This window comes from Microchirus variegatus (genome assembly GCF_963457635.1).
Source record: "Microchirus variegatus genome assembly, chromosome: 14".
Classification (NCBI taxonomy): Eukaryota; Metazoa; Chordata; class Actinopteri; order Pleuronectiformes; family Soleidae; genus Microchirus; species Microchirus variegatus.
The window spans coordinates 17,292,842-17,309,166 of NC_139815.1; the positions used below are offsets into that span (position 1 = coordinate 17,292,842).

A 16,325-nucleotide genomic window follows, 5' to 3' on the forward strand; every position below is an offset into this window, starting at 1 on the left:
TTTATAGTATAATTCTGCCTCTCATGTCACAGGGAGATGAAGACAGAGATACAGTTTGACTTAGTGGTTTACTTCCACTCCTGGGGATGCCACCTTCAGCAGTAATGCATGGAATACATAGAAACACAAGATAAATACCATGTAGGGAACACTGTATAATAAGACTCTCCAAAGGTACACGGTATAGAGCTGAGGCAGGCGGAGGCTGACGTGAGATCGCGAAAGGCATTTAAGTGGAACGCCAAGTCAACGCAGTGGTGATCGTGGTGGGCTAGCTGTCGGCGGACGCGCCGTAGCATGACGCGGGCCAGAGTTAGTTCCTTTAACAGCATGCTGGTAATGCATGTGATGATAGAAAAATAAATAACTATTTAGTATGTCACAAAGTTGCACACACACTGTGGTTTGATGGACATGGTAGTGGTTAAAGACACATTTAACTCTAGTGGCCTGTAAATTCTATTTTTGACCACAGGAAAGCTTTATAATGCATACTGCATTGTGATGTTAACATTTAAAGAAAAAAAAAAAAAGAAGAAAAAAAAAACTCAGCTGACTCATAATCACTCACACTGCAGTGACTGTCTTAATCTTACAGATGTTTTTCTATGGGATTCTGATTTCTGACATATACACTTTATATCGACTATATTGTTTATTTTTTTCCCTGCCTTACTTTGTAAGAATTTAATATGTTTTGCATCAAAAATATGGACGTTTTTTGTCCAGCTTCTAACCATTGCAATAGATGTGTTTGCCACAGATGTTTAATCCATTTTGGGGTTTGACACAGGGAGTTAAAGGAGTGTTTCAGCGTTTTGGGGAAACTTTCTTGCCAAGAGACACTGAACCCCGTTAAGTATTCACGCACATCTTCCCCTCCCCTATAAAGGTTCTTTTTTTTCCGGGTAATTAAAGTGTTAAGACTTAAAAGTTGCTCATGGATGGATTTTGTCACTGGATCCAGGCAAACTTTTCCTTCCGTTTTCCACCTTTGCCCCAAATTTAGCGAAACCAGCTGCTGCCTACAGTTTCATGTTTACTGTGCAGACGTTAGAGCGGTGTCAGCCTTCACATCTCTTGGCAAGAAAATGAGTTTCCCACAATGTTAAACTGGAAGTTAGTTGAAGTTGCCTACTACTCTTTCAAAGGTTCCACTGCTTGGTTTCACTTAAGTTTACATGTTATTTTTGCCTTGTATTATGAGTGGAGATTATAATTGAACCACACAACCAACTCACAATGTATTTAGTTTAGCACCTCACTGAACCAACAGTTTATTATTTAAACGTTGCCATGCACTGATGCTTTAGACGGGACTGACGTAAGTGTCACATTAATGCTTGGCGGTAGTTGCTTATGTCGGTAAAGTGATGGTGATGTGATGTCCACCATTGTTGGGTGCACTTTGTCCGACAGAAAACACAGTGGTCACAAGGAGGACAATTTTGCCTGAGAGCTGTGTTTTGGACTGTGTAGTTCTTGAACTAGATGTGATTTGATGTGCTGGAATATATGCATAACGTGGAAAGTTGAGCATTTTTCATATGCAACGCAAGTAAAGGGATGCATGGAGGGGGGAGGGGAAAAAGAGCAATTTGGGGACACTTGATGTTGCTCCATTTAAAGTGAATGAGAAGTGTTTCAGTTGACGCCTCCTGTGTTAGCATCAGGAAATATATGGAGAGGAAACTATTGTTAGAGATCACTTCCTTCCTAATGGACCTATGTTTGAAAGAGAGCTATGCCAAACCAGACCTAATGTCTGCTGGGTTTGATGATTGATCGAAAAAGCTACAGATTATTATTATTATTTTTTCTTTTAGAGCTGCTGTGACACTTGAATCCTTACAGTGGAGGAAAATCTGGGCCTGGAACACTTTTCAAGCTCAAATTTAAATTGTCCCTGGTGGGATGGCCGACTCCTAGCAGGACATTTATTACAGACAGACATTATGCTGAGGTGTACAGAAAATACACACAAAAAAAAAAAAAAAAAAAGAAGGAAGCTTCCACATTTCTAATAGACAGGAGGATAATGAAACCCAACATTCCCAGCTGGTTTGCTGTTTCCTCCTTAGCGACTCCCAACAGGTGATGCTGTATTTTGATATCTGTAATGTCCGGTGTGTCATAATGCTGACTCCTCTGTACATAATAGTACCATACAAGTGCCAAAGTGACACCATAGAAGTGTTCTGTAACATCCTGCAGAGAACTTGTCTCAACACGCTGGAGCTCAGAGCAGATCGTATGTAGCCTTTCTGTGATATCCCTCCACTTACTTTCACCATATCATTGTCCCCAAAACATATTGCCTATAAAATATTGTATATTGGTCTAGAAAGCAGTATTTATTTAGGATGTAATAACTGTTAATATGTAGGACTTTTTCTACTAGTGAAGTTATAGTCTAATTTTGTCTTTCCATCTGTGGCAAAGCTAACTGGTTGTTGCTTTGCTCCAAATAATGAAAAGAATACTCGTCTTGAAACAAATTACACCGCCGTTGAGCTCCAGCCCGACCTGGTGCGGTAAATATGGTTGACTGTAGTGAATCAGCCAAATTTCACAGATAGCAATCCTGCACCTGTGCCTGGATATTAAGCTTCTACTCTTGAGACTTTGTGATGGAAGCCAATGTTGTGCCATATCAACCTGTGCACTGTAACATTCAACACGTATGAAGAAGAAGCCAACATATTGTAGGTCTGGTGTGCTGGCAAGTGGGACAGCACTTGCTTGACCGTGTATTCACCTGCGGCGAAAGGACTGTTTTCTTTTTGCACCTAAATGTGCTGGAGATGTTTTGCCTTGTGATGAGAAAACTGCTTATTTACACATCAGTTTTTAACTCAATTTTAATTTCCTTGTTATTTTCGTTTGATGACTTTGCCTTTTGGTACGAGCAGGTTGATCTTTGTAACAGATCTTTAGTGACGGAAGTATTGATATATGAAGAGTTTACTGCCAAATACTACAACATCTGTGGGCAAATATGTATGTATACCTGTATACCTGTAAGTAAGTCCAGAATGACTTGGACCAGATTACTTTGATGCCGTTCTTTACAGCAGTCAAGTTTAGTAGATGAAGGATGTTGTTTTGGATGGAAACTCTTCATATGCAAATAGATAAGCCTTTAGGCAGCATGTTGCCTTTTTTTTTATCAAAGTAAGACAAAGATGTGCTAACCATGTTAGTGATGGTCTTAGAGTTGACGTGTTTGTGTTTTGTTGTGGGCGATGGTCATAATGGGAATTCCATGGCTTTCTGCATTGAGGGGACCTTTGTAGAGGGGAAAAGGGCAACAAAAGAAGAAAATATCACTTATACTTGCAGAGTATCACAAAGACCTTCACCTTTGCTCGATTGCATCTTTGGGTTCGTTTTACGTTTTTTCTTTTAATGACATCAATTTATATTCAAAAGCTTTATGTTCTGTATATTTCTTGGGAAATGTTACATGATTGTGTGTTCATTGTAAATACATTAAATATACTATTTTTGGTTTTAATATGACCTTTTCTGTGTGATTATTAACAGCAAACCAAACTGTTCTGAAATGGTCACCTTGCATCTGCTTGACCCTTCTTTGCTAGAATGACCATGTGCCACACTTTACTGTCTATTTTACTTTAAATGGGAAGTTGATTAACAAAACAGACATCATTTGCTATTAAAGACCAAAGACTAGCGATCAGGGCATTACCACCCGAGGAAAATGTGTATTGGTTCATTGTCCCATAGAATTCCATGTAAAAGGAGTTATTTTTTTTCAAACAGTAGAGCTGCCCCCTAGTGGCTCTTCAATATAGAGCCACTTTCTATTTGACTTCAGGAAAAACTCAAGAGAAGTGTACATGTTTATATGTATATACTGTCTAAGGTTATCACAAAGCATTAGCTGCATGCAGGGCCAGCCCAAGTCCTCATGGGGCCCTAAGCTAATTTTGAGTTTGGGGCCCTTTATCAATGCCAATAATAACATGATTCTGGGGGACTTCAGCTCAGCAGTAACAGTAACCCCTTATATTGGCTTTAATTTTAAATGGTGTATAAAGTAAATACAATTTAGAAGAATGGTCTTGTGTTGATTTTCTACTTTGTATTAAAAATGGAACAATAATACTAAGAGGTTAATATGGTGTCAGACTACTAAAAAGTAACAAAATTAAACAATAGACAATACATTTATTCCACCATTCACCATGACAATGAATGTACTAGTTTTGTGTTTTAAAAGTTAAACTATAATTAAAAGTAAAAATACAAAATAAGACTACAATGAAAGTATAATACGTGCAAATGCGCTAAAGACTGTATTAGATCAAATAAACAAATAGTTAAACAATGAAGAGGTGGAACTGTAACAAGATAAAGATATGTTAAGAACTTGTGTCTGAATATGCAAACGACAGTTATCATCATACATAAAGAAAATAAGCAATTCCCATGATTCCAAGCTGCTTCTCGATATCATCAAACTACTTATGACACAGTTCGGTGTGGTCAAATAGGGCCAAAGGTCAGTTAAGATAAACCCCAACAGTGGTTTAATTATATTATATTGTGTCCTTGTGCATTGCCATGATCTAATTTCCTGTTGTTTATTCAGGCCTCCCTGCACAGCCACAACAGCCAGCAGAGATAATAACCATATTTATGGATTGACCCGTGAATAACTTGGTACCAAGTGATGTACGTGTTCAGAGCCAGGTTGCCGTGTTGCGCTTACGCAAAAGCTGGGGCTAAGAGCTCTCCTGTGTCTCGAGTGCAGATGGGCTCCTGCCAGGGACACGGTGCAGTGAGATGGAAAGCATGCCATTCCCTGTTTTGCTTGATGCAGAATGACTGTGAGAGGTTGTGTCATGTGCTGTGGCTATTGACTCAATGACTTCGGACTTCACGACAAAAGCCCAAACCCGTGTGGGTTTTCTGTGCACTGACAGGGAAATGTGTCTTCCACTTGTCTTCACACTGACTGGAGGACTGTGCTGGACGGACATGTCTGCGTCCCGAAAGTCTCACCTCATGAACCCAGAAATAACCTTTCCACAACCTTGCCCGTCTCTCACGCTCTGTTAGCCGTGGCTCTGACTGCCATCGAAACAATTCACTGAACTTCTGGATATGTATTACCGGTCTTTGGCCATGAACCTGTTTAGCTTCGGCTACGTGAATGACATGGCTGAGAATCCGGCCTTATGTGCAGCATATTATTCACTGTCACGGTGAGATGAAAGGTCAAGGCAAAGAGTAAGCACAGCTTGTACTGAAATGACAGCAAAAAGAGACAGAGCTTCAAGGCTGCCTCTGCGCGGAGGTTCATCGAGGAAGCAGAAATCACCATATGCCCTTCATTTGTCGTAAAAAATAAGATTTGGGTTATCTTAGTGGAGACGCGGCGAATAACTGATGATGTATTTGTCTTAACATTGTATGCAGGAGGATCATTCTGCATATTTGACTAATGCCTTGTCTGGTGACGAGGCTGCGACAGCTGACCTGATTTACTGCAAGGTTTCCCACATTGTTAAATAAAAAATTCTAACTCGGTGACAACGGCCCAATTATCCCTTTCATGCAGAAAAGGTCCACACACAAAAGAGGCTGTGAATTGCAAATCCAGTTGCCGGCTATATGCTTGCTCTCCTCTCCACTCCTCTCCTCTAATCTAATAATGTGATCCATCATTTTAACAGACAGCTCTACACCACAGCCATGGAAGAGAATCCCACAGAGGATTAATATTGTATATTAAACACAACGTTTGCATATCTGTATATAGTCCTGAGAGGCTCTGTGTGGAAAAAAGATGTGACAATAATATATTTCAATGTGTCACCTCTTCCATTTGCGTCGCCTGTGATAACACCTTATGGAATATTTATTTATCATATCCTTTAAGTCTAATTTCTTGCCGGCTGTTTCTATAACTGTCCTGTCTAACACATACACTTGATATCCATAACCACTACATATGTTTTCTAGAAAGCTAGGCGCTCTGAAAAAGCAGTTAAAAGTCTGTTTTCTCTCCTGCTCGCTGCAGTGGCACTGTTGGTTGAGGGATGGTCCTGTTGCAGACTCATCCATTACCCTGATGAGCCTGCAGCCCCTGAGCTATGACAACACAGCCACACGATGAGCGAGACAGGCGACTGCCACTATTTGTTCTGCTAAGGCATTCATCACACTAATTACCCACAGTGCCAAGCAGTTCCTGTAGCTTGGTGAAGCTTTGGCTGCTCATTTGGAGCCAAGGTGAGAAAGGGAAACCTCACATGAGTCTAAACAGGAGGCCGTCCTCCCCTTTTCTTCTCGGGTTCTCTGCCACATAATTAGTTCAGCACTCCAGAAACTTGACAAATTGGAATGATGAATTTGGCTTCTATGAATAGACACAAATAAATGATCAATCAAAAATACAAGGCAGTGTCCTCAGCCTGAGGAAATGTGCTACCGTGAAGGACAAAAGAAGTGTTGTAACATTTGCCACGACAGAAATATTGGTGCAAAGAAGCCGCTGCAAAAATATTACAATTATCATTCAATTATCCATTAAACGCTTTCTAATTTAACTTTCACAATGTCTGTTTTAAAGCACGACACATGCAGCCTACCACTTAAACTATTCTTGACATGGTCACACTTGTTTATGCCACCTGACCTTGAAGAGACTCATGTATTTTTTGAGTGTCTATGTCTTTCATACAAAACTGCTTTCTGCCATAACACAGGACATGGCAACACTTCAGCACCTCCTCCCTGCACTGGAGGCAGATCTGTAAATCAAGGACAAGGACCAACCACAATCTAACCAGCATCAAACCGTGAGAGTCACACTGCTGCTAGAACGCTGTGGAAACATGCAAATGACGCTGAAACCTACACAACCCACGATAGTGGTGCAAAAATGTAAATATATGATTATAAGAAACCGTTTATCATCAGTAAATATGGACACATTTAGGTGATTGCTTTCACTCCCACATTATCAAGTCAACTGTTCCACAGTCTGTCTCAAGAATCAAGGAGCTTTATTTGCCATTTGTGCACACGCATAACATCTCTTTTATGGTGTATGCCATCAGTCTCACTGTGGCAGGACAGAAGTAGTTATAAAACCTTGTTTCTACTTTCCCTCAGGTTGTATATGGTGTGTGTTTGTGCGTGGGTGACGTGCGTCCCTGGTGATGTCATTGGCTTCTTGCAGCGTTGTGTGTAGATTGTGTCCATGGATGGAAGTTCAGTGATAGTTATTTTTTCCTCCACTTTCTATCACTCTCTGGAGAGTCTTCCTCTCTGCCTGGGTGGTGTTTCCATATACCAGACAGTAATAACAGTAGTGAGGATGCTCTCCAACAGTTCTCTGTAGGCTTGTGTGAAGGGGCAGCGGTTCACCCCAGTCTTCCTAAGCAGTCTGATGAAATACAGACGCTTCAGGGTCTTCTTCACCGTGGCTGCTGTGTTCACAGCCCAGCTCAGGTTTGATGTGACATGAACGCTGAGGAGGTTGTGACTGTCCACACTCCTCCTGATGATGAGGGGTGTCTTCCTGAAATCTATTATCAAGTCCTTGTCTTGTCTACGTTGAGGATGAGGATCTTCACTATAGACAATGGTGTTGTTGACCACAGCTCTATAAACTGACTCGCCCTCCACTCCCCACGCCTTGATAAGGCCCAGGATGGTTGCGTCATCAGCGAATTTGATGATGACCATGTTGTCCAGGTTGGAGACGTAGTCATGGGTGTAGAGGGTGGAGAGTTTAGGGCTGAGGCAGCAGATCTGCCCCTTCCTCCCATCCTTACCACCTGCAGTCTAATAATAATAATACATTTTGGGCCACACGGTTGGTTTAGGGGTTAGCACTCTTGCCTTTGCAGCAAGAAGACCCAGGGTTCACAACCTGGTTGAAACAAGGGGTCGTTTTCCCTGTGTCTCTGGGTTCTCCAGTTTTCTCCCACAGTCCAAAAACATGCAATATGGGGATTTGATAGATTGGCCACTCTAAATTGACCATAGGTGTGAGTGTGAGAGTGAATGGATGGACTGGCGGACTGTAATGGAGTGTGTGACCCCGCCTATCGCCCTATGTCAGCTGAGATTGCGCCCCCCCCCCCGCGACCCTCCTGTGGAGGATAAAGTGATAGAAGGCAGATGGATAATTTTCATGAACTCAAAGTTGCTTTGCATTAAAAGTACAAGAATGAAAAACAATAGACAGTGGCCAATAAGTTAAAAACCTTTAACCATTAAAAGCAGTCTTGAAAAGATGGGTTTTGAGGAATGATTTGAACGAGGAAAGGTCAGAGCAGTCACGGGTGGGTTGGGGTTTTAGCTTTGTCACAATCGTCAGCACAGACTGCCTGGCAAGCTGATGTTAGCTCACCATCTAGAAAAGAGTTATTTACAGAGTGACTACAATTTCACAACAAAAGTCAGTGCAACATGAGACCAAGTGCAAATTGTGAGATAGCAGAAAACAAAAGTAGTGCAGTATGAAAAGTACAATTTGTCAGACAGAGAGTTACAATCATGTTTGAGGTTGGGTTATTTATTTGATGTGTAATTTTCTGTTGGCACTATAGGTGGCATCAGGTCTCTCTCTCTCTCTCTCTCCCACCCCTCTCCCTTTCTCGCTCGCTCTCTCTCTCTCTCTCTCTATCAGGCCTCGTGCTACTCTTTCTGACGTTAAACCCCGCCCCGCAGAGAGACGTCACCCAATCTCAGCCGTGACGTTTAGACGCAGTAGTCTCCTCATCCGTCCCCGAGTTAAGCATCATCCAAATCATCATCCATCACTCTCTCTCTCTCTCCCTCTCTCTCTCTCCCTCCTCCTTCTGCTGTCTTTTTAACGTAACTTGGAGTGATCGGGAGCGCAGGCAGCGTCTGGAGAGCCTGGTCACTGACGGAGGATCTGCTGCTCGCGCACGGTTTTCTCATTAAAGCTGGACGCGGCGCACAGAGAGGATCACATTTCTGATTTTTTTTTTGAGGGGGGGATACCGTTGTGGATTGTGTCTCACGTGTCTCTATGTTTCCCTCTGTGGATGTTTCTGTCGCTCTGTCTGTATGACGCTTTCTTTTTGGATGGTCCCCGCTCCGAAGCCACGCGTGACCGTTTTTATTAGCGTTATAAGACGAGCTGTGGGGCAGATTTGCACGCGCGACTCGTATTTGTTTCTGTCGAACAATGCCGCGGTTTCCTTGAGTGCGTTCTTGTAGTGCATGCAGACAAAACCCGTGCGTTAATTATCACGAAAAAAAAGAAAGAGAAAAAGTTGGGTGCGTAAAGTTTTGGCGACGCTCGATAATGGCTATGGTGGCGTGGAGAAGCGCCGAGGGAGTGGGGGACCCGCAGGGCACCCTCACCTCCCCGGTGTCCCAGGTGGCACCTCTGTCTCTGTCCACGGAGCTGACGGGACACATGAACCCGGCTCCCACTCAGGACACCAGGGCGCCAGCGCCGCAGGGCGCACTGCCGCCGCCGAACGCGTCCGGCACGAGCAGCGGCACCGCGACCAACAACAACAACAACACCACCACCACGTCTTCTTCGTCGTCCTCCTCGTCCATGGACAAACAGCAGAACCAGCACATCGAGTGCATCGTGTGCGGGGACAAATCCAGCGGGAAGCACTACGGACAGTTCACGTGCGAAGGATGTAAGAGCTTCTTCAAACGGAGCGTGAGGAGGAACCTGAACTACACCTGCAGGGCCAACAGGAACTGTCCCGTGGACCAACACCACCGCAACCAGTGCCAGTACTGTCGCCTCAAGAAATGCCTCAAAGTGGGCATGAGGAGGGAAGGTACGCGCTTAGCTCAATGTCCACAGTGGACATGTTTGTTCTTTAAACTGTGTGTGTTTAGCTGTAGCGCATGTACATCATGTGACTGTGGACACGGGCATATAATGTTGCCATTGTTTGGCGCGCGCACACATTCGCTCCGCCTTTTAATATTCATGTTCTATTTCATATTTGTCTCGGTAATGGTGCTGTGACCTCACGGAGGTGAATGTGCAGCAGCAGCAGCAGCATGTTCAGTGTATTATTGTTGCTGTGTTTGCGTCACACGCGGCCATTGTGTCGCTCAAACCGCCTCGAGCGGCTTTAAATGTCGCGTGTTCAAAATCAGCAACAGAGCGGATACATTTATTTAATTAAATGTCGATTATTAGTCGTTTAAATCGTAAACTTGAGTTGAGAGTCGTGTTTTTATGTGTGTGTGTGTGTACTCGGCTATTCATTATTCATGTTATGTGTGGTGTACAGGCCCAACCTACTGTCCTTATTCCATTACCCACAGCCTCCAAAATAGCCCAGTGCATGACATTTGAGTTATATAAGAGGCCAGTTTACTGTAAACCAACTCAAACTAAAATAAATTAAAATAAAAAAACACACATAAAAGCCAGGCGTATTTTCTATACCTTCTTTAAAAAAAACATAATTGTGAAACCTTAATAATGTGACCTTAATCTTATTCCGTTGTTTCAAATATTTTCCATGGTTTTCACGGTGGGACAAAGCAGCAAACACACACACACACACACACACACACACACACACACACACACACACACACACACACACACACACACACACACACACACACACACACACCATATAGGCCTACAAGCATATGTATTTAGCTGCATACTACTGGCTAATATTACAGGAAATTATAGTTTGAATACTATTATATATTATTATTTTTGGCCATTAATTTAATTTAAAAGTATTTTATTTTGTTTTTTATGTAAAAAAAGAAAATAAAAGAAACACTTCATACGCCACTGTGTACAGAACAGAAGCTGCCTACAATGTATTGCCGTCTATATGGCATTAAGCCATTTTAACATTTAATGTCAAAATGAATATTTCAGATAATCACAATGACGTCACGTTATCCATTTTGCCACGACAGGCTGCACCTTTAATTGTACTGTAGATTATATCTGCAACAATTGGGACTCTCCACCATTTCAGAGGGAGATGTGACGACAACATAATTCTACTTCTTGTTCTTGATGTCCCAAACCATCTAGCATTATGATTAGTAATGAATTGCCAATTTTAATGGACAGGGGAAAAACATGTTGACATAGGTAATAACATAATAAAATGGCCATAGGCATCTATGTCTGCAGGGTCAGAGCACTGACCTTTGGTGTGTGTGTGTGTGTGTGTGTGTGTGTGTGTGTGTGTGTGTGTGTGTGTGTGTGTGTGTGTGTGTGTGTGTGTGTGTGTGTGTGTGTGTGTGTGTGTGTGTGTGTGTGTGTGTGTGTGTGTGTGCGTGTGCTTTCCCTAATTTGTTTCTCATTCATGTTCATTTTATTGCAGACAGAATATAATAATATAATTATTATACATTATATAATAACAATTTAATCAAACAAGCAACAACAAAATAACATATTCTGTTATTCTGTTGTTGCTTGTTTGATTATTGTACATGTGCATGTGCACTTTAAGGGAAAACTCCAATCAAATCCCGTTGTATCATGTATTCAATGATGTTAAAGGAATCTAATGAGGAACCTAATTTCTGAGGAACAGTGCTTTGTTTACTATGTTCGGAAGAATGGAAGCCAATGTCCTCAGAAGAATAACTGCACAGACCGGAGTGTTTGTTTTTAATTCACTTTTTATAAAATACTGTTGTTGTTATTATCGTTATTGTTGTTTATTCGCTGACTGTCACTTGATAAATGCTGCTGTGTTTGTTGTTTACAGCGGTGCAGAGAGGCAGAATCCCCCCTCAGTCTTACCACGGTCAGTTCGCTCTGACTAATGGAGACCCGCTGCAGTGTCACTCTTACCTGTCCGGTTACATCTCTCTGCTGCTGCGGGCCGAGCCCTACCCGACCTCCAGGTTCGGCTCCCAGTGTCTGCAGAGCAACAACATCATGGGCATCGAGAACATCTGCGAGCTGGCGGCGCGGATGCTCTTCAGCGCCGTGGAGTGGGCCCGTAACATCCCCTTCTTCCCGGACCTGCAGGTGCCGGACCAGGTGGCGCTGCTCCGCCTCACCTGGAGCGAACTGTTCGTGTTGAACGCCGCGCAGTGCTCCATGCCCGTGCACGTCGCGCCTTTGCTGGCCGCCGCAGGCCTCCACGCCTCCCCGATGTCCGCGGACCGCGTGGTAGCCTTCATGGACAACATCCGGGTGTTCCAGGAGCAGGTGGAGAAGCTGAAGGTGCTGCACGTGGATTCGGCAGAGTACAGCTGCATCAAGGCCATCGTGCTCTTCACCACAGGTAAAGCCTCCTTGACATTATGTGTGTGCTTGTATTGATAGCTTTGTGGGAACATTTTGTCTGGGTCCCACAACTTAAAATGGCTTTTTCGGGGTTAAGACCTGGTTTTAGGGTAAGAGGCCAGGGAATGCATTGTCCACGATGTGTCCTCACTAAGATTTAAAAACAAGTTAGGAAGTGTGTGTGTAGGCACGCGCAAACATGGAGGTCTGCTGCGTCATGACCCATATCTACTTTTATGCACCGCAGTGTGACGTCTAAGAAAAAGGAACTAGTAAATAAAAATGAAAAATAAATACATTTGATTTTACGAAATCAACTTAGCCTCAGAGCTGCGGCGAAACAACTGCTGAACGTTACTCGTAAAAAAGAAAACAATAAACTGGTTTGTACCGGAAGCGAAATGTAGCTAGCAGTAGGTTAGCATTATTCAATTATTTCACAAATTCATCCTCTACCTTAGGGTTATCCACATGATATTTTCATAAAAAAGACATACGTAGAATGCAAACACAACTAAATAAGACAACATTTCATGGTTTGCTGTTGGTAAAAAAAAAAGTAAACAGACCTTTGAGAAAATGTCCAATTCGAAAAGAAATTTAAATATCACCCCCTTTTAAACATAATAATAACAATAATATAATAATAATAATAATAATAATAATAATAATAATACAAATTAAGCTTTAGGTTGGCTTGAAAAAAAGAAGAAAAAAAGAAGATGCTAAATAAAATAATAATTCAATGAAATAATAATATTGTCAAACATAAACCCAGATGAGCATTATACAAAAAACAATGAAATCAAATTAAACAAAAATATTCAAATGAATTAAAAAATATATAATAAGAATTAAGTGGAGCATACACTGACCAAAATGTTAGCAAACCCTGCAGCCTTTGAAACACTAAGAATCCTCCAGCATACAAATATAAATAGTGCTGTTTTCTATCCCACTGCTAGTGTGTTTTTATGTGAAGCAATAACGCCATTTTATAAATTAAATATTTAACCCAATTCACAAATGTGTTTTTGAGGCTCCATTTTAGAGAGCAAATAAATTACGTTTTTTGGTTTACACCTAATTCTTCCCCATAGTCCCTGATGTCTGTCGTTACTGTCTGCATTGTCAAATCCATTAATTCAGTATTTTTGAATCAGTGGCATTGATTGATCCAGAAGACAAACAGCAGTAAGAGTAACATATAACACAGGTCTATTTCTGTCCACATGAGGACACGTGAACACAATGTCCATAAACTGGGACACAGTAGCCGTTCTTTCACCTCGGCCTGCTGCTGCACACACTCGCATACATCTGCTCTTTGTGTGTGTGTGAGTACACATACTGTGTTTTTTTTTCTTTTTCTCTATGTTCTGCTCATCTTTTTCTTTTTTTGTAAAGGGAGCAGTAGTACCATCTTTAATCCCCGATGGCAGCAGACACATGGACATCACTTTAACTCAGTGACAAAGACTACAGAGTACAGATCTGCTTCTCGTTCACTGCTTTTCCTTTATCTTATATTATTTTCCACGTTGTAGATTAAAATTGAAGACATCAAAACTATGGAGAGACACACGTGGAATTATGTACAATACAAAACCAGAATATGATTGATATTTGAGATTCTTCAAATTATAGCAATTTAGTTGTTGCCGATGAGAAGATGAATCATTTTAATTAAAGAAAATAACAGTAAATAAATAAGTAAAATTACACCAGAAAAGAGTGAAGAAGCATTTGAATCTTAGTGCAATAAATCAACATAAACAAATAAAGCAGTTTTTAAAATTTAATTTCTGAGGATGCAATGATTTCCTTTTATCTACAGTTTTAGAGGCTGTGATTACTTTGGACATGACAACTGAACCTATGACCCGTGTTTGAGTAAAAACAGTGTCGGGGACTCTGGTAGCGTCGTACCCAGCACATACTGCAGGCCGAGTTATAATACATGTTCTCAGTATTTGGCTTTTTGTGTAAAAAAGCAAAGGGGGAGACCTTTGCTTTAATGGCTTAATCAAAGATGTGGAAGAACACATCAGAGTAAATCACACAATTTTTAGATATTTTCAGATATTGTGATTTGAGCAGTTTTTATGTCAAGGTTTACAACGTTATGGGGTTACCATAAAAATATTACTACTACTCCTACTTTGTGTTTGTATGTGAGGATGAGAACTTGCGTATTGCCTCCAACATTCATGTATAACATGGACACAATTTAAGCATCTTCTCAAATGCAATCGTCACTAAGCTGAGAAGGAACTTGCTTTGACCCTTTCAGTGCCTGATCTCTCCCCTGTCTCACTCTCATCCTCTCTGTCTGTATAGATGCTTGTGGCCTCTCGGATGTCGCCCATGTGGAGGGTCTGCAGGAGAAATCCCAGTGTGCTTTAGAGGAGTACGTGAGGAGCCAGTACCCCAACCAGCCCACCAGGTTTGGGAAGCTGCTGCTCCGCTTGCCTTCCCTCCGCACCGTCTCTTCCTCTGTCATCGAGCAGCTCTTCTTCATCCGTCTGGTGGGGAAAACCCCCATAGAAACTCTGATAAGGGACATGCTGCTGTCCGGCAGCAGCTTCAACTGGCCTTACATGTCCATTCAGTAGAAGAGGAAAGCTGCAGCGCTGCTGCTGCTGCAGAGGTCTCCCACCTCAAATCACATTTAAAATTTCAGCTACTGCAGCTTAAAAAAAAAAAAAAAAAAATTAAAAAAAAGGTTGAATTGAACAAAGGAAATAAACACTGCCAGTGAAATTAGATAGTCAATTTCTTTTTCTTATTTTGGACATTTGTCGCGACACCAGAGGAATGATCTGATTTATGCTAGGTTACGTTCCAATGTGTCTAAAAATGAACCATTTTGGCAGCGAGGAATGATCCCACACCACTGGCAAAAAAAAAGACAAAAAAAAGATTTTATGAGCTGAAATGACTGGCTGTGACAGACATTTTTAGCGTGCAGTCGCCACTCACAGTCAATGTGTTTTGGGATTAACAAACGATATTTATTGGACCCTGTGTGTGTGTTTATTGTGCTTATAAATTATGTTATGGCTCCTCTTTTTAATGTTTTATATAACTACAGGGTCCGTCTGTCTCGTGTCAATCTGATTTTTTTATTTCCCTCTTCATTTTGTTTCATACCTTCCAGACATGACATAGCACTTTGGACTAAAGGGGCATTTCAGAATCTTCTCCTCACGTTCCCACAGAAAGTTACTTCTTTTTTTAACTCCACATAATCAGCGTTTGCTTGCACCAAGTGATGCATTACTTGTTAATCCGTGTGGTATCATTTCAAAGTGTTTTCAATATTACTTTCTGCTAGAAATCATTATTTCTATTTGCCACAATACTATGTTTTTTTTTTCTTTTTGGCTTCTAAAATTTGTATTTAAAATGATCACAAACCCTGTTTCTCATCAAATGTGTGACGTTAGCCACTGGGATATTTTCAGCATTTCTAATGATGTAAACGGTGAATTTATGACGGGGCTAAAAATAGAGATTGAATGTTCAGTCGTAGTAAATTTATCTGATATTTTTATATTTAGGAATAAGTCGTACTACACTGAACAGTAATGACGTCGCAGGATTAATGAGTGATGCATTACCACACACGTCCACGTTTCCAGGTCTTTTACACTGATTGTCTGACAGAGATTATGAAAGCACTGACTACAGTGTCATAATAAAGATAAATGAAATATATACACAACTTCCCAGGTCAAGTCACAAATCTATTTGATTAGTAATTCATGCATTTATGAGCCCAGGCTGCTGAATGGCACAATAGACCACTGCAGGGTATTGCTGAATTTAAAGTGTGTGTGTATGTGTGTGTTGTGCGTGCGTGCATGCATGTGTCCCTGTGTGTGTGTGTGTGTATGCGTGTGAGTATTTGTTTACTTCTTTTTTGACAACCACTCTGATGTACTGTGAAAACATATTGGTTAACATATTCGTACCATATTAAATTATAACTCAAGATTTATAAATAAAGTGTATTTGGTTTATTTTGCCATTATACTTCTGTGGATGT

General features: G+C 41.4%; 1 protein-coding gene across 2 annotated transcripts; it reads left to right on the forward strand.

The window, feature by feature from the left end:
* Positions 1-9,319: 9,319 nt before the first annotated feature.
* On the forward strand, positions 9,320-14,889 carry LOC310937027 (COUP transcription factor 2-like; the record flags this gene model as incomplete). 2 transcript variants are annotated; one of them, XM_083901216.1, is made up of 3 exons in its annotated part: positions 9,320-9,869; positions 11,748-12,272; positions 14,615-14,889. In XM_083901216.1, 3 exons carry the CDS (start codon positions 9,320-9,322, stop codon positions 14,887-14,889), a joined length of 1,350 nt encoding a protein of 449 aa, XP_083757342.1. The 2 variants fall into 2 exon arrangements, with proteins under 2 accessions (XP_083757342.1, XP_083757343.1); XM_083901217.1 differs by having other exon boundaries at positions 9,320-9,818.
* Positions 14,890-16,325: the final 1,436 nt, after the last annotated feature.